This window comes from Colobus angolensis, unplaced genomic scaffold, assembly GCF_000951035.1.
Source record: "Colobus angolensis palliatus isolate OR3802 unplaced genomic scaffold, Cang.pa_1.0 Scaffold415, whole genome shotgun sequence".
Lineage (NCBI taxonomy): Eukaryota > Metazoa > Chordata > Mammalia > Primates > Cercopithecidae > Colobus > Colobus angolensis.
In genome coordinates, this window is record NW_012117544.1 from 240,907 (window position 1) to 267,464 (window position 26,558).

General features: G+C 58.0%; 2 protein-coding genes across 3 annotated transcripts in view; one reads left to right on the forward strand and one right to left on the reverse strand.

Annotated features, from left to right (window-relative positions):
* Positions 1 to 16,066, reverse strand: part of GNAZ (guanine nucleotide binding protein (G protein), alpha z polypeptide) — a 29,613-nt gene extending 13,547 nt beyond the window's left edge. Inside the window, exons 1-2 of one of the 2 annotated variants that reach the window (XM_011956352.1) lie at positions 15,838 to 16,054; positions 14,881 to 15,650 (exon numbers count right to left, since the gene is read on the reverse strand). In XM_011956352.1, coding sequence (XP_011811742.1) covers positions 14,881 to 15,603 — 723 coding nt within the window. In that variant the 5' untranslated portion in view covers positions 15,604 to 15,650; positions 15,838 to 16,054. Of the gene's footprint in view, positions 1 to 14,880 lie in introns of both variants that reach the window. The other variant, XM_011956349.1, reaches the window with a different exon arrangement.
* Positions 1 to 26,558, forward strand: part of RSPH14 (radial spoke head 14 homolog (Chlamydomonas)) — an 80,655-nt gene that overhangs the window by 28,920 nt on the left and 25,177 nt on the right. The gene's annotated exons all lie outside the window — the stretch shown is intronic.

A 26,558-nucleotide genomic window follows, 5' to 3' on the forward strand; every position in this document is an offset into this window, starting at 1 on the left:
TTGCCTCTCTCCCTTGGCCTGGGCTTGGAGATTTGTGGCTGCACCCCTGCTCGGTGCACAGCCAGCCATGTCACAGGAGAGCCTCTTTGGCTCTGCCACTCTCCACCTTCCCTGTCCTCAGAAGCTTAGGATGCACGATAGGTAATGGGACTGGGAGACAGAGGGGCAGACAGACAAAAACCAGGCAGACAGTGAGGCCCCTCGCCGGCAGAGGCTCAGCGTGAGAGCAGGTGGAGGAGGCATGAGTAATTCCTGCTCACGCTCACAGGGATGGCGCGCAGGCCTCCCCAGCGACTGATGATCGCCTGCTGGAATCCCAATGCTATCCTGCCCCCTCATTCGAAGTGCCTCTGAGGCAGCGCCCCTGTGCTTGGTTCACCCAGCACCTAGATGGAATCGTAGCTGACCCCAAGTGGAAAAGAGGACAGACAAGGCCACGGTGCAGCTGCCCAAAGAAAGATGGTGGGCAGAGAGGCCTGAGTTGCCCCGTGTGCTCACCAGCCTCAGAGTGTGGTGGGTCCTTGGGTCCTTCCCAACACTGAGCTCTCAGGAGTCAATGACAACAGCTGCCTCCCAGGCCAGCTGCTTCCTCCCTCTGCTGAGCTTGGCATGAACTCTCGGCAGACGCACAGCTGTTTCCATGACAACCAGGGCAGACACCCTCACCCTCAGAGTCTCTCACCACAGCACAGACCAGTGGCGAGTGAAGCTGCTGACCCTAGAGCTGGGGCTGGTGTGCTCCCACAGGGGCCTGGCTTGCTGTGCCCTGAGAGACAGGGCAGTGGGCAGGGGAGAGGGGAGGACTTCTGGTGACCTGTTCCTGGCTGGAGCACCATGGCTGGGGTAGGCCTCCTGGTGGGAGGGGAGGCATCCTTGTTAGTGAAGGGGCACTGGAGGGAGGGCCCCAGAACGTGGCTCGCCCTTGTCACCCCGTGGCCTTGTCAGTCTAGACTTCCTCTTGTGTGGGGGCCACCGTGATGCCCTCTAGTTCTGTTCACCTCTGAGAAGTGGCTGTGAGAGGCTCCTGGGCTCACGAGGCTTGAAATATTTCCATTCTAGGTGTGGAAAGTGGGGCTCAGAGAGGTTACCTGGCTTGCCTAAGCCCCTCTGCCTGGCCCACTACCCTTGCCTCAAGGAGAGTCCGAACCATCCCCCAGGCCTGGTCATCCTCCCACTGCTACTGGCCTCAGGAAATGGGGAGGTGTCTGGGGACAGAGCTGGATGACCGGGGTCACTTACAGTCCAATCTGGTTAGTGCTTCCCTCTTCCTCCCGCAAACCTCAATGCTACCTTGACAGATTGGAGAATTGGATTAATGAGGGTTAATGACTCAGTGAGCTCCTGCCTGTCCCTGGAGCCAGTCTGCAGGGACAGCACAGGGCACATGGTGCTGATGGCCAGCCTCAGGAAGTGGGAGGCGGGGGGCTGGTGCCTGCTCAATTGCTGGGTCCTGTCTCCCAGCAGAAGGCCTGCCTGTGCTCTGAGCCTTCTCTCGCAGGGCAACCACCACTCCCACAGCTGCCAGGGCTGGGGTAGCTTTTCCACTCCTCCAGCCTGGCCTTTAACATGGAACCCTGCTGCCCCCGTGGTTCTGTGAGCATCTGAAATGCTGAGGGTCACAGGCTCGGCCCTGCCTGCACGGAGGGCTCTGTTTCAGCTCGAACACCTCAGCTCCTGGCACCCATTCTCCGCCGCTCCACGGCTCTCGAGTCCACACTGCTTCATCCGTGTGCCTCCTGGCCCAGCCACAGGCCTCCCAAGTGTAGGCCCTGGGTACCCTTGTACTGTGCTCCAGTGCTCTGGAGTCCCCTTGGTTTTGAGACCCTCACTCAGCTCAGCACCCAACCCTCTTCTGACTCTCTTTCTCCCAGGCTCACTTCGGATTCAGGACTCCCAAAGAGACCTGAGAGGAGCAGCAGCTCATCCCTTAACAAGGCAGGGTGCAATCCTAAAGTTGGGGCAGAGCTCGGGGCCCTGGGAGGGCAGGCCCACCCCGGCCTCTGGGTGCCAGCAGGGCTGGCTCCATGGCTCTGGTGGGGCTGCCCTCGGCTCTGCTGCCAGGCCCACTTGGGCTGCCTTGGTTTTCCTTGAAGTCTACCTTACCCTAGAGGCTCGGGTCCTGGTAGCAGTGAGACAGCAGTTATTCTGGCTGACAGTGAAGTGCATCAGAAGAGAAACATGGTCAACAGGTCTTCCAAGGAGGCTGGAGCTCACTATCTCCCACCCAGGCACTGTCCAGGCCTCATGAAGACATTGCTCTTCCTAAGATGACACATCAGATATGGAGCTGAGCTTCAGGCCCAGCCTCCCCTGGAAGCCTCCATGTCTTCCTAGCACCTTTCCTCTGGACCCCCGCTGGTCACCCTCAGACAATTCCTAAGCTCCTGCAGCATGCACAGCACCCTCCTGCCTCAAAGGACAGAAAAGAGCACAGCAAAATCCTGACTTCAGAGTACTGAGTCCCCAGAGAGGGACGCCACCTCTCTAGCAGGCAGAGAATGCTAACACTTGGGGTGGCCAACACCAGGCTGTGCCAGCCAGGGAGCAGGTGGAGATGACTCCTGCCTGGGGAGAAAGGTCCCAGGCCATGACACAGCCTACCAGGCAGGAAGCTGGGGCCCTGGTTCATAGCATGCAGAGGGCCCGTTCTGGGCTATGGCTCTGCGTTCTGTCCCATGAGGGCACCTCCTGGGCAATCTCCTTCCCATTCCACCACAGTCATGTCTCCTCAGGATCCACCTACCTGCTTCTGCTCTGGGGCTGTCCCCTGTACAAACCCTCCACTACCTTCCATGGCAGGATGTGTGATCCAGGCCCCTCCCAGCTCATCTCCTGACTCCTGCTCCTGTCTCTGTCGCCTCAAGGCCTTTGCTGTGCTACCCTGCGCGGGTTGCTCTTTTGGGTTTGTGTAGCTAGTCAGCTACCAGACTCCTTCACCTGAAGCAAGCCCTAGTCACAACCCCAACCCTTTTAATTTGCTGCACAGCTTTTAGCACCATTGGCCCCTGTTCTCATTGCCCATGGTCTGCCTATGAGCACAGTGCTCTCTGCTTGGGGACTGCTCTCCCCAGCTCTGCCCGGCATGGGGTGGATGGCAGGCAGGGCCAGATGGCGCATGCTGCAGGTGTTTAGCATGGCAGCTGTGCATGGGGGCAGGGGTTGGGATTGCCTGGTTGCTCCCCACCCGTATGCCCCGGCCCCACCCTTCTGCACAGATGCACCTGCTCCTGGCCACAGATGGGCTGGGTCAGGGCGGGGGGCACAGGCCTCACACTCACTCACCACTTCTGTGGATGCCTAGGGTGTGGCTGGGGTGAGTGATGGGCACCTGTAGGAGGCTCTGAAGGGGCTCGGGCTGGGCCTCCCTCCCCCGCAGCAGGCCCTGCCCTAGGCTGGCCCTCTAGCGACAGCTGGCCTGTGTCCTTCCTCACTGTGGCTTCGTCAGTCAATGGGTCAATCTGGTAGAACAGACTGAAGAGGCATTTGATAAGTAGGTGCTCTTCTGGCTTTAAAACAATCAGGAACTATCTGATCCTGTATTCTGGCGAATTAAGCTGTGGGTTTTATTTTCACACCCTGTGGCCAACCCCCTGGGGTTCTGTGTGCAGAGGCCCCAAGACCCAACTCCACTGTTGCGCTCCCTCGGTGGGTTCCAGTGCTTCTTGCTGGAACACTGTGCTTGGGACCCCTGCTCCTGCCCCAGCTTCTGCTCCCTACACCCCAGCTGCTGCCACCTGCAGACAGAGGCCCCCAGTTCACAGGACTCGCCTGGTTGAAGTGGAGACTCTTCAGTGGCACAGGAGGACTGACAACCTGGGGTGGCTACAACTCCTGCCCTCAGACACTCTCAGGCCCTGGGTTTTCATGAGGCCCTCGACTTTTCCCTGGGGATGAGAAAAGCCACCGCACAGCACTGCCCATCTGCACAGGGCTGCTCGGCTGCCCATGCAGGCAGCTCAGGAGGGCATGGGCAGCTTGGGAGGGGCTCATTTTACAGAGTACTCAGGCTTGTAGGTCCCAGGCCAGCGACAGATGGGGCTCCTCTGGGATGGGGGCCAGGGCAGGGGTGTGTTCCAGCTGAGTCCAGAAGTCAGAGCCCCTGCTTGCCGGTGGCCCCCTCCTCCCTGCAACTATGCCTGGTGACAATTGCAGTGCTCATAGTAACAGCACCAGCCAAGCCTGGCACTTCAAACAGCAAGGGCTGTTTAAACAAGATAACAGGCTGCCGCTAAAGCCCTAGCTCAGGCCCTAATGGCCTGAAAAGCCCTTGCTCTGAACCTGCCAGAAACAGCTGAGCATGCTGCTCCCTGCCTCCCGCAGCAGTTCGGCCTTGCCACCTTGCCTGGGCAGTCCTGTCTGCCCTTCCTGGTTTCCCTATGTGTGCAGTGTGGAGGGGGTGGGGTGACCTGCAGTAATGGCAAGGGTGGCTGCTTCCCAGCCCTGCCCATTCCCCTGGGCAGTGGCAGGACCTCCAGATCAGAAGACTCCCCACTTTGCCGCAGGGACTTTTCCTGAAACCCAAGTTTCCTCATCTGTGTTGTGGGGACCCCCTTCAGGCTGGGAGGCTTAGAAGTTGTGCATGTGGGGCACCAGCACGCCCTGTGCCAGGCTCTGCCAACTGCTCACATCTCCGGGCCTTCCATTTCCAGTATTCTGTTGTCAGCCAGCACACACATGCTATCCTACAGCCTGAGCCTTCAGAGTACTTCCAGAACTGCCCTACCTCCTCACTAGCCAGGGGAGGGGCGGGAGCCCAGGAGCTGTGCTGCTGGGCCAACCTCCACCTGGGCAGTCCAGATGGACACAAGGTCCACATGACTACCCTGGGCCCCAGCCAGGCCAGGGCCCCAGCCACAGTGCCAGGGCCCAGTGTGAGATGGAGGTGGTGCTGTACCCGGAGCACTTTCTCTTGCCTCAGCTGGCCTTCACTCACCAGGCAGAGCTCTCCCAGAAGTCTGCGTGCAGCCTCCAGGACGTTGGCACCCCTGTCCAGCCCTGCAGGTGGGTGGCTGCTGTTCCCCAGCACAGGCCCAAGGCGCCACCTCCCTCACCCTCATGTCACTCTGTTTTGCTTTTTTGCTCTCACCAGATCTCAATCATCACTGACTTGCAGGGTCTTAGGTCCAAATGAGACCCTCCGTATTCCCACAGGTGTTGGTCAAAGTTGCTAAGGAGGCAGAGCCCCAAGGTGTGTGATACGTGGCAGGCATCATGTGACCGGAGGTGGTGATTTAACAATGCTCAAAGACTCCCAGTCCTGGGACAGAAAATGTCAAGATATTGGGAGCATTTGCTCTGAAAGGGCCTGGAGTTCCTGTGTCCGGCTCCCTGATTTCACACCCAGACCCAGAAAGGGAGGCCATGGGCACCCTCAGCACCTGGGTCCCACCTGCTCTCACATTGACCCCATATGCTCTCCTGCTCTACTGGGAGGACTGGCCTCTTCCAAAGCCCCAGTCCATTTCTCTTTCCGCTGAGAACTGTCTCCTATTTGTTTTTGTGTTAAATCTTGCTGCTTTTAAGTAACCTGCCCCGCTCTCTCCCCACCAGCCAGTGTCAGTCGCTGAAGGGAAATTAACAAACAGCATGACACAGGTGTGTTGTAGACCGGAAGCTGTCAACACAGACACAGGCCTGGCCAGGGGCTTGCATGCCATCACCATGCGGAGAAACCACAGTGTGAGAAACCCCTCCTAGTTTCAGCTCCAGAGGATCCCCAGGAACCCAAGCCTGATACCCTTGCCTGGTTTGCCTTTGCTTTGTTCGGCAAGGTGGGTGCACTCTGCACTCCTAGCTGCTGGCACTGCAGCTTCAGACCCACACCTGTAGGCTCAAGGGCTTGTGAGCCCCTCTGCAGCAGGCTCAGGCTCTTTCCTGGGAGGGACATGAGAAACTGGGGGTAGTGGGGAGAGATCCCAGTGGGGAACCTCTGCCTGTGGCCAAAAAGATGGTTTTCAAAAATATTCACCCTTAAAAAATACATATTTGGGTCATTACTGCTTGAGCTGGGTGGCCCCGCGGGGCAGGGACTTGCCCATTGTCACTCCTCCAGCTGGGCCAAGTTGCCTTCAAGGCTCCCCCCTTGGTCAGGATGCTGCTCTGCTTCTCCCGTGGTCACCGCAGGCCAGGAAAAGGTGTGTGGGGCTGTGGCCCTGACTGGCCTAGGCTGGAACCCTTAGGACACAAGGCCCAGGGCCCCAGCTGACTCTGGTTTCATTATTAATGAAATTAGAGAAAGTACATGAGCTGAGGACATGTCCACCACGAGGTGTGATGAAGCAGGGATTAGGGTGAGCTGCAGCCAGGCTCCTGAGCTGGCCTAAGCTTGTCCACTATCCAGACGGGAGCCACGTGCAGGGAGAAGGAGCACCTTTCACTCTGTCCTGGCCAACACTGGGTGTCCCCCCTGAGATGCCCAGGGCCATGCCCCCTAGCTGACTGTCATTCCAATCCCTCTAGAAACTAGACTAAGCCAGTGGGGCCTCAGATGAAGAGGGCTATGCCTCCGGTCAGCACAGAGCCTTGCGGCTGCATCCCGTTCTCGCTGCGCTCTTGTGTTGTTCAGGGCCAGTCACAGGACTCCCCTGAGTGGCAGATCCCCCCCATCTACACTGGTTACTAGGGACCCCCAAGTCAGCAAGGCCCTCAGTACTCTCAGCCTCCACCATGGAGTCTGTTCTAGATAGTGGAAAATTGTTTTTCAGTTATTGGATTATACAAATCCCTTAAAACAATAGTAATCTGTGTCTTAAAACCCAGAGCTGTTCTTATGTGTGTGCATCGAGCAGAGCTAATGCGCTCAGGAAATTAATTACCCACTGGCCTGGGCAAGCCTAGCAGATGCAGGTTGAGGGGATGTGGGGTGGGAAGCAGCTTTGCCCTGAAGCTCTTGGAACAGTTCAGGCAGGGCATCATTGTGAGCATCCAGCCTGATCACGAGGCAGAGCAGGAGGTGCATAAACTGGGAGGGACACGGTCCTGGGGCTGAATCCTGGCTCCATCATTACAGGGCACTCAGGCAGCAACGCCCACCCTAGGCCACACTTGGGATTGGACACTGTGCCTGGGACCTTGCCCTGCCCGCTTGGACCTTATGCCGCCTGGTCCTCCGTCACCCCTGCCGCAGGGCACTGTGCATAGCTCTGTGCTCTCCATGGCCCCCCAACAGCCCCCTCAGTCCTGCCTTTGTTGACTGTCCCCACTGCTCCCCCACAGCCTTGGTTGGATTCTGCAAGGTCCAGATCAGATCACCACCCCCACGTTCATCCCAATCTGCCCAGGCCCTGCTCCCAATGTCTAGGTCCCCTTCTCTCCTGCAAAGTTGGTCTCTGGGACAGAGGAGGCCCCCACGCCTGGCTTCTCTGCACCTAGAAAACTGCTTCCTAGGGAAGGTTCAGGGCCAGTCACAGAGAGCATGTGGTCAGCATTCGTTGGCACTGGGGAAGCCAGCCTGAGGCCAGCCCTGGCTACACAGGTCCTCCAGGGGCTGCTTGATGCCATCCACAGCTGACCTGGGGGAGGAAGGGATAGGACCGTCTCTATCCCTAGACTGTGAGTTTGTCGGGCCCAGGGCCCACACATACTGGGTGAACAAGGACTGCTTCCTGCATGGATGTCAGAGGCCTTGTTCTTGGATGCAGAACATCGGAGGGCCCCCAGCTTGTGGTCTCATGTTAGCCAATCCAAGGTTGCTCTCTATGGAGTAGGATTCTCTAAAATCTGCCGAGGAAGAGCGGGAGGGAGGCAGGCAAGTGAGGAGCCGCTCTGGCAAATTCCCTTTCTCCAGCGGCGTAAACACGAACAGACACAAACCATGCGGCCACAGGGTCAGAGCTGGGAGTCACTGGGGAAGCACAGTGGGGGACCGAAAGGCAAGGACACTGTCAGGTTCTTCAGTAAGATGGCAGAAGCGGATCAATCCTGCCATACTCCAGTGACTGAGCCTGGCTGGCAGACTCTCCCCGCCATGCTTGGGAGTCACTGGCTGTGGTGCGCTGGTCTAACAACTGGCATGGAGGCGGGGCTGGGGAGGAGTAGAACTGTTTTGTAGCATTTGCCAATTCCTGGGTTGTGATTACTCCCACCTGGCTGATTTGAAGCCACAAACATAATGTCAAACAGCTCACAAATGTCCTGAAAATGGAAAAATTAGCTCTTGTGAGCCAGTATGAGCCAGCTCTAGCCCCTCACTGCCCTGGCATGCACAAAGGGAGGCTCTGCCACCACTAGCCCTGAGTCTCAGTACTCTCCTCTGCAGGGGGCAGCCCTGCCCGGCACGGTGCCGAAGAGAGCTTGCTTGCTCTCCTCCCTCCTCCCTCAGGGCTTACCAGCACTAGAGCAAGAGACTGACCCCACCTTCCCATAAAGGAGGGCCCGGCAGAGCCCACTCAGGCTGACACGCTGTGGCAGGAGCACTAGTCTGAGAGGTCTGAGGAACATCATGGACATCCCCATGGAGGTTCTGCCAAGGCTCCTGACAACGTCATCATGGTGGAGGAGATAGAGCAATGGGGCTGGCATCCTGGCTGCTGTCCTGCTGTGTTCAGTGAGAGCTTGTGCCCTGGGAATGGCCTCTAGTGACACAGCAAGAGGTGACCATCATGGAGGGGTGGCTGATGCACTGAACGACAGAGCCACCAGGTTCATGACAACAAGCAGCTGGGGGCCAAAGGAAAAGGCCCCACAGGCAGAGCAGGTGTGGGGGCAGCCCAAGCAGCAGGGGCTTGAGTCCAGGGCCCTGCCTCCTCCTGCCTTGCGGCTGACCTCTGACCAAGGACCTACCCAGGGCAAGGCAGGCTAAGAAATGGCCCCACCCTTGGAGGCTCCCAGTGTGACAGGGAAGGAGAAGCTGCTGTTGACAGGGGCCTTGTGGCTGTATCCTCCCTTGGAGCAGAGGAAGGAAGGAGCTAACCCAAGGATGGATGTGCTAGCAAGGGCCTCAATTTAGGTGCCAGGACATGCTGCCTTTTCCACCCCTCCCTGCTCATCCCTCTCCCATCTTGGGCTTGAGCCAGCACCCCATGGGCTCATGCAAAAAGCCTGGGAACCTAGGCGAGCAGATATCCAGCATTCGCTGAGCACCGGCCACAGGCTCAGAGCGGCCCAAGGCTGACTGAGGTGGCCGCAGCCCCAGTTAAGGCTGAGTGCTGGGCAATGAGGCAAGGGAACTTGAATGTGGGGAGCTGGTGCTGAAGGGATGGCAGGGGCTGTTCACAAGTGTTGGTGGAGCCTCTAGGTCATGGGTAGCCCAACTATAGGTGTGTGCCCAGCCCTCTTGAGGCTGGTCCCACCGCTCCAGTGCTCGGGAAGGATAACAGGCCATAGAGAGGAAGCCAGGCCAAGCTTAGAGAGGGATGTGGGCTGGGGATATCATGTGGCCAGCTGAGCCCTGCTCCCAATTCCACGTCTGCCAAGCGAGGTGCCATCAGGATGCTGCTGTGGGCTTGGTCCTCTGTGTCTCCCACCCCTGTGGAGCCTCTCAAGCTGCACTGCCATGGGGGCCGTCCAGTCCTCAGGAGCCCAGTGTGCCAGCCTGGCCCTCCTTCTGGATCTGGTCAGGAGGCTCTGCTGTTCCAGGGTCATTATAACTTAAGGATGCTGCAGACAAACTGCATGTGGCCCTGGCACATTGCAAGATCAGAGGGAGCTGCTTGGGAGACCTGTGTGTGTCGGGAAAAGGGCAGCAGGCCTTCTGGCTTGGAGCTATGCCCTTGACCAGGTCAGGAACAAGAGGCAGAGTGAGACCATGTTCTGCTAGGGCTCCCTGTGATCCTGCCACTGACTAGGCCAGGAGACAAGGGGAGGAGGGGAGTGTCAATCTTGACAGCCACTCACTTCTCCCAAGCCCAGGTGTCACTGTCCTCCACTCTCCTGAGGAGATGCTGGCTACACAGCAGCTCCCAGGGTGGAACCCAGTCTATAGCCCCAAGGCCCTTGCTGGAGCACCCCAGCACCCACAGGATGTAGGACCAGTAGGGTGAAGAGGGGGCCGCTGGAATTCCCAGGGGCCAGTGCCAGGACCTTCCCTGAGAGCCAGTGTCTCAGCCCTGGGGTATGTGAAGGAGCCTCTCTCAGGCTCAGTGTCCTCATCTGCAAAGCCGGCTGGTTAAGGACACTAAAGAATGTGCAAGGTCCCTTCTCAATCTAAGCCCTGGTATGCTGGGCAGAGGGGATCATCTGTGTCTGGCTGTTGCCCCTTTGTAATTCCCTCTTTGGACAAATATAACCAGCTCTGTCATCAATAGGTGGAAGCCTATCTTACTGGAAACACCTTGTTTCACCCACAACATGCCATTTTATGGCACAAATGTTTAAACTCCATTTTTAAAGCACTAAAACAAGCTCCCTTTTTGGGCTAAATGATAAACCACAGTGCTAGGGTGGCAGGAACATGCTGTGTTCACAGGATGGCCTTGGGCAGCCCCTCCTCAGGGCACTGCACACACTCTTGTTACGGACCAGCAGTGGGTCTCCTCGGGAAGGGCTGAGTGTCCCAGCTGCTCTGTACCCAGAAGCCAGGGCCTTGGAGCTCCAGCTTTTTCCAAGCCTACCGCCTTCCGCCTGCTCCACAAAGTCTGCAGAGCACCCACTGTGTGCCAGGACCTCTGCTCATAGCACAGGCTGTGCTGGGTGGGTGTGGACCTGCCCTCATGGTGTGCGAGGGGTGCTGACCTGCCCTGGAGTGGGGAGGGGTTCCGCAGGAAGCCAATGGCCCAGGATGAGGGACCACTATCAGGGCTGGGCAGAGGCCACCTGCCTGGAGGCTGGCTGCTCAAGCACTTGCCACCTGCAGAACTTGCCCCACAAAAGTCGTGTTCTTAGGTCCCCTGTTCCCTGGGTACCCTCACTGATAACATGTTGACCAGCTGTCTCTCAGATAAGTGGCAGAGACACCAGGCCTCCCACGGTGCACCTTGCTGTGACCCAGCCTGCCTATGGGGCTCAAGTGACTACCGTGGGTCCCGGATGAAAGCACAAAGGGGACGCCGCTGGGAACTGCTGCCTGCCAGCTCTAGAAAGACAGGGCAGGGGTCCCCGACAGCACGAGGCTTTGTGGAAATGAAGCTATGGCTGGGCTGGTGTGACTGCCTCCTGCTTGTCCCCCAGTTCCCTGTGCTGCTGGGAGAGTTGCGCTAACCCTCATGCCCAGCCCCCGCCTGAGCCTTGCGCCCACACAGCAGGTCCATCACAGGTGCACAGCAGACCCGCCACAGCGCTGGGAGTGCTGACAGCTCCGTCGGGAAATGGGCAGTGAGCTCCCTGTGGGTTTCCACATGAGAACATTTGACACTTTACAACCAGACCTTTTAATCTTGCCTTCTGAAGGATCCCACAGCAATAGGCGGCCAGCTGATCCGCAAGGGCAGAGGTTGGGCAGCAAGTGCCCACCTACCCCCTCAGGTGCCTCCAGTGGGGCCAAGTGAAGACCCAGGCTCTGCTGGCCACAGCCACCTGTGTCTGTCCCTCAGCGTGGGCTGGTAGGTGCCAGCTTCTCCTCTTTGCCTTTCCCTCCTAGGGCAGCAGAGTGATTGTCTTTGCTGACTGACCCTTGTGTGAATGTACTAAAGAGGAGGGGCAGAGCCTCTGCCATGGCTCTGGCTAAGTGGGAGGCCCATGATGGGTCCTGTGTGCGACACATGGCCTCTCAGGAACTGTCCTCGTGGACTTGAGGGCTGGGGGCCCGCAGCGCCGGCCGTGTGCCTGAGCCTTGGCGCCTCGATCTGTGACAAAAATAACAGGCGCTGCTGCCCCATGGGATCATTCAGGGGACAGGTGCACCAGAAAACCCCCCTTGCGTTGCTGGACTGTGTTCAGGCCTCCCGTGCTGCCCGAGGAAGCCCCAGCTGAGTGTTGGGCTTGGGGTCACTGGGGGGTGCCTGCCACACCTGCAGGGCTCAGCCCTGGTCAGGACAACGGTCCACCAACTCCTTCGGATGAGGGTGGGAACTGTGGCCATGGAGGGGCGCGGCTCCCTGTATGGCTTGCTGCCATACTCCACAGACACCCCGAAATCTGCCCTCCCCGCTCTGAGGTGCTGCCCTGCACTCATGGCAGCCCTCACACCTGGGAGCCCAGAGACACTGATGTTCTCCTTGGCAACGTGCTGACGCAGAAGCCAGCGGGTGGGCCGGGGGGCTGTGGCTCCTTCGCCAGGCGTGGGGGTGGGGAGGCTCTGCCAGCATCAGGGAAGATGAGGCCTTGGGAGCTGAGCACAGAAGCAGAGCCATGGAGAAGCCATGTCCAGAGCCCTGGCACTGGGCCCCAAGGTTCATTTGGCTTTTGTGAAAATGAGCATGGCCTGTTCTTGGCTGCCTTGCCTTTGACAGGGCCCAGGGAAGACAGTTCAGCACATTCCAAAAGGAGACGGCAGAGAGTGGCAGCCCTGTGCCAGCCCCTATGCCAGCACTGGCCCTGGCCCTGGCCCGGCTGGAGGCGGGCTGTCCTCACTGCCGGCACCACTCTAGGGGCCAGCCCACCTCCAGGGCCAGCCCAGCCAGCGGGAGGAATCGCGGGAGGGGATTGTCTTTCCTCGGCAGCCTGTTTGTTTTCCATCTCCACATATTACTGGTAGAGCATGAAAGGTCAGAATCATTTGGAATCCAGTGAATTTCCAGCCTTGCTTGGGTTTCTCATCAAGAATTTCCTTTTCTGGTGAACAACCACTTCCCCAGGCCTGCAGAAACCAGGCTGATGATGGTGGGTGTGCCAGCCTGGCTGCCAGCCCCTCCCTTTAGAAAATGCCCTGAATGCCTGGAACCTCACAGGGATCCCTGAGGCCAGGCCAGTGGCTGCTGTCCCTGCTCATGGCCGCCCACCATGGCTCTCCCCAGGGACAGCCCTGGGAGAGGGAAGACTAGAGATGTGAGGGCCCACAGCGGCCCCCAGCCCATCTGGGGCCTGCCCTGAGGAGCTCACTCACACATTACTAGATGGAGGGGTGTGCAGGTGCCAGGCTAGGTCAGAAAAGGCCTCCCAGGAGGCGCCACTTGGGATGAGACCTGAAGGATAAGGGCAGGGGGATGAGAGGCAGGTATCAGGATTGTTACAAGCTTAAGGCTGGACAGAGCAATATTGCTAGAGCAAAACATGTTGACCACGGCTGGAGCAGAAGGAGAGAAGAGAGAGGCAGCAAGATGGGAGGCACAGGCCAGGCAGAGCTGAGAGGGCTGCGGGCAGGCAAAGGCCTAGCCTTGGGCCCATGTGTGAAGACACCTGGGTCATCTCCTCACTGACAAATTCAGAAAGCAAAGGTAACAGCCGAAGCCCTCCATGAAACACTGGACCAACTCAAGGCCCAGGTATCCTGCCTCCTGGGTCCAGCACACCTGCGGGCACAGCCGGTCAAAGGATGCAACTGGGAGCCAGGCCTGGTGCCTGGGGAATTTGCCATGCCTGCCACTGAGTTGATGGATGAGGCCAGTTGTGCAAGCCCGTGTGACTGGCAGCTGCAGGGTGGCTGGCAGACCCACCATGGCACTGTCCCAGGGGTCTAGTCTGAGCACGTCACTTTGCCTTGCAGCTTCTCAGCTGCAAGGCCTCTGCCCATGGCCATGCCTCATCAAGGGAGCCTGACCTCACTCATCTACTGGGATGTCCCCTCTGCCCAGAACCACACATGGGGCTGAACTGGGGGCAACCATAGGGTAAGGGGCAGAACCCTGGAGAGCACACAGATACACACTGGGAGCAGGGTGGATCCAGCTGCCTGTGTACACACCTCCCTGCCCATCCATCATTTGTTTCCCCCAGGCACACCATCAACACCTAGGCACAGTTCCAGGGAGAGCCCTGAAGCGAGGAGTGGAGGGAGGCAAGCCTGCCTCCCCAGCTGCCTGATGAAAGCCGAAGATCCTCTCTCTCAGAACACTCAGGCTTCTAGCACCATGGCCACAGCCTGGAGCTGTCCAGTTTCCCTGGCTGGGGCACAGGGCCAAAGCTAGAACCATTGTTGCTCTTGGCTGAACCCAAAGAATAAAGCTTGCCTTAGAACTGGGTGAAGCAAGGAGTGACCTTGGAGGCCAGTGCTCCGAAGTGGGAGGCTGGGCCCTTGTCTCCCAGTATCACCCTCCGCTAGCCCCAGGGCACCCACAACTTCATGACTCCTTGTTTGCCCCCACTATCCCATTCCCAGGGACAAAGGCCTCTCTCTTAAGGAGAGACTTGAAATCTGTGCTCAGGGCGTCCTGCTGGGCAAGACAGCCCCTCCCTTGTCTGCCACAGCCTCTACCGCTGCCACTCCTGGCTGTGGCCCCCTTCGTATGCTAGACCTTCTGTATTGGCTGGGCCTGAGCACACTGCTCCGCTGCTTCACCTGGCTCCCCACTGTCTCCAGCAACTCCACTCTCAAGCCCCCAGTGCTTGGCACTGGGCCCAGGTCTCCCTTGGGCTGTGCTCATACTACTGTGAAAGAATCCCAACACCTGCTTTCACGTCGTCCCCTTTCCACCAGGACCTGGCTTATCCCTTCTAAAGAGCTCTTAACCCCATCTCTGCCAGACTCTCAGGCTCAAGATGGGGTTGCGGGGCTGGCTGCTGTTCCTGGACCTACATGCTGGTAGGAGACTGGTGCTGGCAGGAGCTTCATGGATTTGCCAAACTATCACATAGACTGACCACGGATGCCCGGCGGAGCCTCACACTCTCTTGCCCTGTGGCCTCCACACCCTGAGTAGTTCAGGCATGGGACATGACACCTGCACTCCACACCCTGTTCCCTCTGCCCCCACCTTGCTGGAGCCGCCTCAGTTATTGTGCAGCAGGGCCAGGCCTGCGTCTCATTCCCTTTCTGGCTGCGGACTGTTCTGGACTTCGCGAGTCCTCTTGCTTCCAAGAACCCGTGACAGCAGGAACAAGCAGAGGAAAACCCCCGGCCCCACTTACTGTCTGGTTATCCTCGTAGAGTTTCAGGTCGTAGCCGCTGAGCTCCACACAGAAGATGATGGCTGTGACGCCCTCGAAGCAGTGGATCCACTTTTTGCGCTCTGACCTCTGCCCCCCCACGTCCACCATCTTGAAGGTGAGCTCCTTGAAGGTGAACTTGTTCTCCACGATGCCCGTGGTCATGTCCCGGGAGCGCAGGATGTCCTCGACAGTGGGGATGTAGTCAGCTGCGGCGATGCGCTCCAGGTCGTTCAGGTAGTAGGCCGCGTTGTCCTCCAGGTGGTACTCGCTGGAGCGGCTGAAGCAGGCCTGTGCCCCTGGGTCGGCCCAGAGCCGCCGCATGACGCCCAGCAGCTCGGGTGTGATCTCGCCCTTGCTCTCAGCAGGGCCTGTCAGCGCAAAGAGCTGCACAGCATCGTAGGCGCGGTCCGGGTTGTGGAAGTCGATCCTGAGGGCGGCCAGGGCCCGGATGATGCGGGTCAGCGAGTCGATGGCGTTGTAGATGATGAGGGGCTTGTACTCCTTGCAGGCCTCCAGGTTGAAGCCGCCGCTGTGGATGATCTTCATCTGTTTGACGATGGTGCTCTTGCCTGAGTTGCTGGTGCCCAGCAGGAGCAGCTTGATCTCGCGGCGCTGCCGTTGGCTCTCTGAGCGCAGGTGGCGGTCAATTCTCCGGGACCGCCGGGCTGCTTCTTTTTCCTCTGAGCTTTGCCGACATCCCATGGTCTGGCAGCAGCGGGCCCAGAGAAGGAGCACGGGACGGGGTGCCTCTCCCTCTTACTACAGGGGATGCTGAGACCAGGCAGACGAGAGCCCAGCTGCCCTGGAGGTACTCAGTGCCAGCAGGGGGATGAGGCCGAGGCACACTGCAGCCCCTGCCCCAGCGCCTCTTCTCCAGCCGGCATGGCGCTCTGTGCAGCGGGCGGCGGCCGCCCCTCCCCACTAGTGACACTCCACCTCCCTAGTCAGCAAAGTGGCCTGATTTGCCGTAGTCATTCCCTGTCCTCGGCGACGGTGGGAAGCCGTCCGCTTGTGTCTGCCTCGGCTGCTGCCGTCTGGTTGCTGGTTGCTGTGGCGATGTTGTTGAGTGGTTGGAGGGTTGGAGGGCCGGTCACTGGTGTGCTCCCTGCAGCCCCCCGCCTCTGGCTCCCACTGTGCATCCAGCCCTTCACCTGCCAAACACAGAGAAGAGTGTGAGCCTCCTCCCTGTGGCCCCACCTCAGGCTGGACAGTGAAAGGGAGCTCTTCTGAAAGCCGAGCAGCAGAGACTGGCCTCGGAAAATCAGCCGGCAACAATCCATCTGACCCCCTCTCCTCCATGGGGCACTGCAGGGTCCACACCATGGTGTAACACGTATGTCTGCTGCTGCCTGGACAGTCTACCTGAAACCAGGTGCATGAGGGAGAGGAGGGTGTGTGCGAGGCCTCTGCCCACCCAGCCCCCATGTTGGACTCACTTCTACCGCATCCAGTTAGGATTCAATAAGGTCACCCTGCTGTGATGCCCCCTGGCGCCCTTCTCCCAGAGAGCACTGATAGAGCTCAGCCTGGCGCTGTTTTACATGGGTGGCCAGGCCTCGGCCCAGCCCTGGGATAACTGAGCACCTCTCTGACTCTCACTACCCCCGTAGGAGCTGGGTCACTGCTAATCACAGGGAGGAAAAGCACCAGGAGGGAGGCCTGGCCCCTTCCTTCCCTTGAGGGCACTCTGCTGGGCCAGCCCAGGAGCCAGCAGATAGGCAGGGACCAGAGCAAGGTGGAGGCTTCAGGCTGTGGGAGCACCGTGAGGTGCCTAAGCACAGTGGGCAGGGGTGGCCTCACTCCTGCAGGAGGAGGTAGAGTGGGGCTTGGGCTGAGACCAGGGAATTGGGGACTGCACGTGGTGCTGTGGTGAAATCCACCTGGGAGAGCAGATGTCACAGTGGCTCCCAAGGGTAGCAGTAATCACTGAGGCCAGGGCAAGGCAGGGTGGCCTAGAGGCCCCAGGCAGAATCTTTCACCAACCCCGCGAATCAGGGCCTCCCCATCCACCTTTCCTGCCAGCAGGGAGGGGCACACCCTAGGATGCCCCTGTGACTTTATCAGGTGCTTGGACCAGGCCTCCCCACATGAGGGGCAGCTCAAAGCTTGGGCTTCTGCCCCTGGCTGTGAGCCCAGGGTGGCACCAGGCCCCACCCAGCTTGCACGCACCCCTCTTGCTCCTTCCCTGACCTCTGTCCCTTTCCGGAGACCCACGTAGCCTCCCCATCCTGCCACAGGCAGCATTAGCCCCTCTAATACCACCCATCAACTGTGTGACGGGCCCTGGGGTGGGAAGGCCCGAGGCAGACAGACCCCAACAGCCAAGGCCCCACCCCCAACTCCTGGGTGTGACCAGCATCTGAAACTCAACCTGCTAAAACTTTAGCAAATGGCACTTCATCCTCCCAGCAGCCATCTGTGCCCCTCACAGTCCCTTGCCCCTCACAGACCTTGACCACTAGTTCTGGCGATCCTGCTCTGAAGCAGGCCCCTGGTGGGCTGTCCTCTCCCTGGGCAGAGGTTCTGATCTCTCTGACAGTGGTGGTGGCCTCTCACACCTGCTCCCTAGCCCTGCCAGCCTCTGACAGCCAGAGGCTCTAATACCACTTCTTTCCCTTGGTCAAACCCTGATGTTACCCCCACCACTCTCAGGGTGGTCTCATCCTTCATGCCTCGATCGCCTCTCCCAGGTTGTGTAGCCTCTGGCAACTTACTCCCATCTCAGAGCCTGTCCCTCACTGGCCACAGGTATCTGTAAAAAGTAAAGCGTCTAGCACAAGCCTGGTCCTCAGAAAGTGACAGCCAGTAGCAGTCACTGCCCTGCTGTGCTTGTTGCTGTGAGCATCTCCTTGCCCCCTGTCATCCTCCTCCATAGCAGCCCTCAGCTAATGCGTGACCTACGTGACCTCGTGTGCTGCCGTCGCCCCTACCCCGAGCCAGAGTGCGGGTGAGGAGGGCCCGTCCTGGCCTCGTTCCCCACTGGGAACAGGGCAGTGCCCGGTGCATTGTGGGTGTTCAGTAAGCACTGTTTGGTGGAAGGAGGGAAGGAATCACTGGAGAGGCTGAGGAACTTTCCCGCTTCACCGGGCAGCCACCGATGAGAGGTGCACCAGGGAACGCCCTAGAAACATCTCTGCCAAGAGAGCAGTGATTAAACAGTCACTCAGCCCAATCCCAATGACGCTGAAAATTACATCTGAGAATGGAAGCCCCGAGATGACCCTCCCGCTCTAGCACACAGTGGGCAGAACATCTGCTTAAAGATGACATGTAGCCCCTTAGGTGTGGAAAGGTGTCCAAAGCCTTCAGCCCACTGCCTGGGGATCCAGGGTCCTCCCTGCCAGCACCATCATTCCAGCAGGAAGCCAACATGCTCCTTTTAGAAGGCAGTGTCCAGCCCAGTGGGAGGTGTCCTCTGTCATCATGACTATTCTTCTCAATTCAGTGTTTGAAAATCTGAGGTACAGCCAGGTGCCCCCTTCGTCCCAGTGGTGGGCAGAGAAGCTGCTCTGTCCAAGGATGTGTGATTTGTGCTTTGGAATGTATGGGCTCCAAGGCTCCAAGGCTGGGGAATCAGAGAGCAGGTTGGGGACACTGGGCTGGCAGCCTGGGCCCTGAACTGCTGTCGTCTGGAAGCCTGGAGCTAAGGGCTGCCCAAGCAGTCTTTGATCAGTGTGCACCAGCAATGGCAGGGCAATGTGGGAGGAAAGGGGAAACTGAGGCCAGGCAGCAATCAGGGCGTCAGGGCCACGTCTGTCATCTGCATGGGGCAGTGACGAACAGTCACAACCAAGGGGAGGTCCCCTGCTTGAGGACCCTCGTCTTTCAGATCACCTGAACCAAACAAGCAGAAGGCCCCACCCAGAATTCTCCCTGCAGCTCTGCGGGGCCCTGTTGTGTTTGGGGGTATGAGTGCCCTCCACAGGAGTGCCACACATGGGACAGGGCTGTGCACGGATATAAGGAGGCCTTGCGTTGGGAGCCTGGCTGTGGTCCAGACCACATGACAGTATGACATAATAGGTATGACAGAATAGGTATGACAGTTCCACCTATTTTGAGGCTTGACTTCTTGGCTCTTACACAAGGCTCTGGCTGGCCCTCTCTCTGAGTCTAACCTGGGCTTTACCGGACATGCTAGGACTCCCCAAGTCCCAGGATGGAACCTGATGATGGTTGGCCGAGAGACAAAGACCAAGAGCTGGATGACCACATTGTTCCCTGGCCCAGAAACCACTGATAGGTCACTAGAGCCCAACAACCAGGACCCCCCACCACAGTGCCTCTGGGCATGGCTAGAAATACCAGAGGAATGGGCCAGGGAAAGACAGTGCCAGGCAGAGGAGGAACATGCTGTAAGGCCCTGCGGTGTGTGGGGATGTGTGTTAGGGATGAAAGGGACAAACCATCCCTAACACACAGGGGAACTGAAGGAAGGACAGAGTGGCTGGACCAAGGGAGAGGAGGAGAGAGGTACCAGGCAAGAAGAAGGGGCACAGGGCTCACCAGAAGTTCAACTGAGCCCTTGGTCTTCACTGAAAAGAAACAGGACACCATTGAAAGGTTTTAAGCCATGTGTGTACCTGCATGTTTGTGGCATTATGTGGTGCCTGTGTGCAGGTCCACTGCGGTGCGTGTATGTGTATGCATAAGTCCCTGTGTGTGTGCAAGTCCACTGCAGTGCGTGTACATGTATGCATAGGTCCCTGTGTGTGTGCAGGTCCACTGCGTTGTGTGTGTGTGTGCATGCATAGGTCCCTGTGTGTGTGCAAATCCATTGTGGTGCATGTATGTGTATGCATAGGTCCCTGTGTGTGTGCAGGTCCCTGTGGTGTGTGTACGTGTATGCACAGGTCCTTGTGTGTGTGTGCAAATCCATTGTGGTGCGTGTACATGTATGCATAGGCCCCTGTGTGTGTGCAGGTCCACTGTGGTGTGTGTGTGTATGCGTAGGTCCCTGTGTGTGTCTGTGAGTGCGCAGCTGCATGGATGTGTCTGTGTCTAGTTGCTTGTATGCCGGTGTGTGCATGTGCCTGTTCACGTGCACACACAGCTCTATGTACATGTCTGTGAGCAGGTCCATGTACACATCTTTGGGTGTGCATGCACAGGTCCATGCCCCTGTCTGCATGTGGTTGTGCGTGTGTGCAGCTGCATGTGTACTGGTGCGTGGGGGCATCTGCATGTGGTTGCATGTGGCATCCTGGGAGCAGAGACACCCTGGAGAGGAGGAACCAGCTGAGGTGTGCAGCTAGGCTGAGGCGACTGGGGCAGAGGCAAGATGGGTCAGGGGCTCTCCAGCATCCCACACTTACTTGCTAAACCATGGCTTTGATTCTGGCACTTGGGCTGAGGCTGCTGAATGAGATAGATGAAGATCCATTCCCTATTTTTGCTCAGGTGGGAGGGCAGGAGTCAGACTACAGACAGTAAATAAACAGCAAGTGAAGAAGGTACCTAGTGCTACAGTGGAAATGGAGCTCCCGGTGGGCTGGGTTGGGGGTGGCACATGCAGGCTGCAAGTCTGCAAAGGTGGGTGGGGCTAGCCTCCTGATAGGTGAGAGATAAGTATGAACAGGTGGTGAAGGAGGGAGGCAAGCAGGCATCAGGGATAAGGGAACCACTGGTGCAAAGGCCCTGACGTGGGAGCATGCCTGACCAGTCTGAGGGGCACGAAGGAGGCCATGTGGCTGGTGCCAAGAGGGTAGGAGGTCACTGTAAGGGCGAGTCAGGAGCCAGCCAGGGTTTGGGTGAGAAGTGCCATGACCTGCCCAGTGTGACCAGCATCCCTTGGCTGCTGCGCTGAAACTAGACCAGAGGAGGCTCCTGGATGCAAACATCCAGGTGATAAAAGGGGAGCAACATGGGTGAGGGCTGGGGGAAGTGGATGCAGTGAGGAACTCTGCAAGATGTGTGAGCTGTACGGTGCACAGTGCCTGGTGATGGAGTGGTAGGTAGCTGGGTGGGAGCAGGGAGATGATCAGGGAACTCCAGGGTCCAACCAGTAGGCTGAAGCAGGGGCTGCTCTTGGAGATGGGACATATTAGGTGAAAGGTGCAGGTACTGGGAAAGGGGGGCTGTCAGCTGTCCCTGTGGTACAGGACCCTGCTGTGCTTATGGCCAGTACAGATGAGTGGACTGTATCAGTGAACACCAGCTAGTATCCAGCCCCCGTCCCCAGCAGATGTGTAGTGTTTGCAGCACGAAGAGTATGGCAAATTCACCAGGAGGTCGCTTAGGACTTAGTGCGACACAGGGCTAGGCATCAGGTCCGACATGCAGGCAGCCAGAGGCCAGGAAGCCCTAGTAGGCTGCGCTCAGCCTGCCTCCTCCCCAGTAGCCTCAGGAAACCAGCTTCTCTTGGCCGTAGGCTCTTAAGGAGCTCCATCCTGGTCCCTGACTCACCTACCCAAAGGTTCCTAAGGCATGATCCCCAAACCCTGAGCCCACTCAGGAACCCTCTGCTGAGAATCACTTGCTTCCTGTCGTTTCAGGACAGACCCTTCAGCCCACACATGGACTTCACCCTCAAGACCCTCCCTTCTCGCCCACCACCCAGCAGACCTGGCCTGCCCTCATGACCCTCCTTCCAGATGTGGCCCTCTCAAGTCTGTTCCTGTAACAGATGTTGAGTGACAGCCCTGAGCCAGGATGGGGACATGGTCATGGAAGTAAAGTGCTGCCACCTCTCTTGGGACCTTTGTATCCTGGATGCCCACCACTCTAGGAACCACTTCCCTCCCCAGGCGCAATCCCTGGAGGCCCCGCCTGCTGTTGGGCATAGAGCTTGGGCAACACAATACCCATGCCCACACCTACCACAGCCTGAGCTCACCAGGGCCGAACCAGGCCACGGGAGCCAGCCTGCCCTGCCTGTAACCTCTAGGCTCTCCCCAAAGCCTTGTACAAGGCATCCACCACAACAGCCAGCACAGCACAGAGTCAGTGCCTCCCCCCGCTGAGGCAGAAGAGGACAGCCCACAGCCAAGGTCACTGAAGGTGTCACTGCCCAAGCCGGCTAAGCCAGGGGTGGGAAGACTTATCAGCTTATAGACTGGCTCTCTCATCACTGTGCCCCACTTCCTCAGAGACAGCAGCCCAGCCCCTCACTCTCCAGGTCCCTAGCTACCTGCCTCCCTCCCTCCTCACCTCCCAGGAAAGCCTGCCCCATGCAGAGCCTGGGCCATGGAAAGGGTGAGCCAAGATGAAGTGATGGTTCAACACACAGACCCTGTCCCCAGGGAGTTAGTTTAGGCTTGTTGAGGAGATGGAACTGTACCCAGACTGTGACTAGAAGAGACGCAGAGACAGTCATGCCTGAGGCCCAATAGAGGCCACTCAGATGGCCACCTCTGCTGGTAATAGGAGCTAGGACCCCAAGAGGTGGCAGGCAGCCCAGGTCACAGGGCCAGCAAGGCAGAGCAAAGACATACCCCTAATGCCTGATGGGCTCCCAGCCCTCCCCAGATACGATAGATACCATACACCCTGAACCTTCAGGATTCTCTAGCCTCAGTGTAGGGACCAGTGGTGTCCACTATCCCAGGCGTGGGGTGGCAGCAGGAGTCATGGAACCCACTTCAGACCAACAAGTCCTTTCCACTCCACTGGGGCTGACCCCAGGGCTGCCTGCGCCTACCTGCCACTCACCCTGTCCTGGAGTCCCCTGTGGAGGCTGAGCTGCCCAGCATGCCCCAAGCAGGGCTATGACTCAGCACTGCCCCACCCCCACCTCCACCCCAGTGTGCTGAGATGCCTTCTATCCTGGCAGCTGCAGCCCCTGTACCTGCCAGCACCACCTTGGCACCAAGCAGCTGGTCTGCGGTGACGTGGGGGAGGGAGGGAGGAGGCCCGTGCAGTGACAGATCTCCAGGTTCACTTATGCCTATGACCACAAGGCCTTCCTCAGACAAGGATGTGGGGTAGAGTGGATAAGGCTCCAACCCCAAGCCAGCCCACAGCTCAGAGCATGCAGGGACCAGCAGGAGGAAATGCACTGGGGTACCCTGAACCCACATTTTTGACGTGTAGATGGTTCATATAACTCAGATCACTCGACTTGCTGCGTGAATATGGGAACCCACAGGCCGAGCTTGAAACCGCCTTTGCAAAATTATGACTGAGACAGTGAAAGAGATTTAACTGACTCCATCTTGCATCTAACCTCCAAGTTGTCCTTGTTCATTCCTGGGTGTAGGCTGAACTAACTTTGGGAGAAACATAGTTTATAGTTTAAACAAAGATGGTAATAGCCCTTTCCCAAAGCAGACCTCCTTCTTGCCTGAGGACTAGACTGCCTTTGTAGGACTCACATTAGCCACAAGATTAGAAATTATGGTTTAGGAGTCATGCAGCTGAAGTCTAAAGATTCTGACCCTCCCTAAACTGCTCCTAAGATCAGTGTTGGAGATATTTTGCAGACCCTGCACTTGATGGATCAGCTGGCACCATCCAGATGGATTAACTGGCTCATCTGATCTTGTGGCCCCCACCCAGGAACTGACTGAGCACAAGACAGTTTCAACTCCCTTTGATTTCATCTCTGACCAATCACCACTCCTGGCCCACTGGCTTCCCCCCATCCACCAAGTTATCCTTAAAAACTTTGCTCCCTCAATGCTCTGGGAGACTGATTTGAGTAATAATAAAACTCCGGTCTCCTGCACAGCTGGCTCTTCATGAATTACTCTTTCTCTATTGCAATTCCCGTCTTGAAGAATTGGTTCTGTCTAGGCAGCGGGCAAGGTGAACCCCTTGGGCAGTTACAAGCTCAATTGAGGCATTTTTATATTCACAGTCTTACTCGTCACCCAGCTGCAGTGCACCATCACAGTTCACTGCAGCCTCAACGCCCCCGGGCTCAAGCAATCCTCCCACCTCAGCCTCTTGAGTAGCTGGTACTACAGGTACACACCACCATGACCAGCTAATCTTTTTATTTTTTTGTAGAAATGGGGGTCTCACTAGCTCAGGCTGATCTCGAACTCCTGGGCTCAAGCAATCCTCCTGCCTCAGCCTCCCAAAGTGCTGGGGTTATAGGTGTGAGCCACCATGCTCATTCCATCACCTCTTAAACAGTGGGTGCTGCCCCCAACTCTGGAGCCACTGTCCCCACAGCAGCTCCCACCATGATACTATTTTAGAAGAAGGTCTGGAAAAGTCTGTGCCTGTGGCCACTGTAGATTACCAGGTTTCCTCCTCGCTGAATGAGGAAGCACTTTCCACTGCCCTTTTACGCCTGACTTATCGGAGCCGTGTTTGCTTCCAGCTGACAAGCTGCACACATCCTTGTACTGCCCCAGCCATGCATCCCTTCATGAGTTTCCCAGGGCCTGGCCTGGACCTACGGGGGCCTCCTCGGTGGCAGCTCTCTGTGATTGCTGAGGAGCCAGGTGTCCTTTGTGTTGCCCAGTTCTTCTGTCCCACTGCCTTCCATCCTGTCACGCTGGCCCCACCCAGTGGGAAGTGGGCTCCACAGATCACTGCAGCCCCATGACTGTGCATTTCCCCTCTCTCCAGTGGTCTGATCATGGTCCAGTGTCCCCACAGGCTCTTCAGGGAGCCATTTCCACACATCTTCATGGGAGGTCAGGGGCAACTGCGGGCTGGGCCCCGGGGAGGGTCTGTCTCAGGGAAGCTGAGTGTGGTGGGGTCGGGGAGGGGACTCTGGGTCCCAGCCATGGCTCTGCTGTGCTTTCCTCATCTATAGTGTGCCTCCTTGGGCGGCTGAGGCCACTGGGAGGAGAGGAAGGTGCCCAGGGAACCTAGGTCCAGAGGCCCATGTCTAGAGATGCACAGGGGACAGCTGCACCTCCATGCCACCCGTCTGCTGCCACTGCTGGGCCAAGTGCTTTGCTCACACACGTCATCTCACGTTAAAAGCAGGCCTGGGAGGTGGCCTCAGCTTTACGGCTGTAGAAACCAAAGCGCAAAGATAGAGGTGATTTCCCGGGGTGGCCTGGCTGGGAGTCTGCAGGCCTCAGCTCCCACCAAGCCCTCCAACCAGGCCCCACAGGACTGCAGCCTGCCTAACCTCGCCACACCTGTGTATCACTGGCTGTTTTCACTCAACATTTTTCTTTAAATTGACTGCGTTTTTTACTTTTAAAAAATGTACTTTATAACGACTTCATAGTCCTACTTTCAGTGGAAAGCCAGGGTCACCCGCCGTAGACTGAAGTAATCTAAATACAAAACAGTGTAGAGGAACCCGCTTCTGCTGCTAGCCAGGGGCAGGACCCTGTCGAGGGGCCAGGCAAGGCCACTGGCTGTTGCTTAAACAGCGGGGATTAGCGCCTGCTGGAGGGTGCGAGAGCCGAGAGCCACACTGGCACCAAACTGGGATTTTCTCCTTGAAGGAGAAGGATTGAGAGAGAAACAAAAAAGCATTACCTTCCTCCGGGGAAGGTAATGTGCCACTCACAGCTGTGGCCTTAGGCCACCTCCTGGGGTTTGGTGGTGTTGCAGCCCCCTGCTCTGTCCCCACTGCCTCTGCCTCCTGGGCACACAAGTGGGGTACATGGGGAACTGGGGCCAGAGGCTCTCTCTGCTGGGACAACCAGGGTGGAGGCACTGGTACTGGTGGTGAAGGGATGGGGGCTATTGGACTGTGGTGTAATCACTGCACCCCTCCTCCCCAGGTCAGAGCCCATCTCTCATCTCAGCAAAGTGGGTCACCCTCTCCCTGGTTCAGTTCCATCTGTTTGCTCAGCAGAGTGTCCTCCACTGCTTCTCCCTTGCTTGTAAATCACCCAGCACATGCGCCCAGGCCTGAGGCCTTCCATCCTCAGATCTGTATGGGCAACCGATCACTCACTGACCTGCTCTGATCAATACTTTGCTCTCCCAGAATCAAGCCCCATTGTGTGTCCCCTGCTTGGGGACAGGGGGATATGGTGGGGAACAAGCTGAGTCTGTGTGTCAAGGAGCTTGTATTCTCCCTGGGGAGATGGTGAGCACATAAGGCAGCCAGGCCATTTCAGATAAAGCTCAGCACCATGGAGAAGAGGACACAGAGAAAAATGCAGTATGGCAGCAGTGAGGAATTGCTGAGGACGCCAAGGGGCAGGGTGATTCTCAGAAGTGACCCCGCAGATGCAGCAGACGGGCTTAGCCTGGGGAGAAGCTGCCTGGAAATCACATCCACCTATCTGAGGTGGGGGTTCCAGCCTGAGAGCTGCCCCAGAAAGCTCAGGGGCTCCAGATGAGGCTCCCCACCTAGGGGCAGGTGGCTCCAGGGGACCCCGGACAGGATGGGGGTTGGTATGGCCTCCTGGAGCAGCATTTCTGCATCATACCCTCCAGTGTGCAACGGTACCTGGACATACGACGATAGGGTGACCACAAAACCGCAGACAGCATGTCCTGTGGCAAGTGAGCTAGGGTTGGTGTCCATGCCCACACTCATCTGGGAGAGCAGGGACCTGACTTCCCTGCCTTCCCAGAACGACACTGTCTGTGGCATCCCCACTGAATGGCTCCCTGTCCAGCTCCCCATTGGGCCTTGGGATAGTGAAGGGCGGGGCTGTGGCTCTCAAGGCTGCATTGTGTCATGGGCCACCAAGCGCAGGTGCTCAGGACCAGGCGGCGATGAAGGCAAAAATGAACGAAATGGCCGGGCGCGGTGGCTCAAGCCTGTAATCCTAGCACTTTGGGAG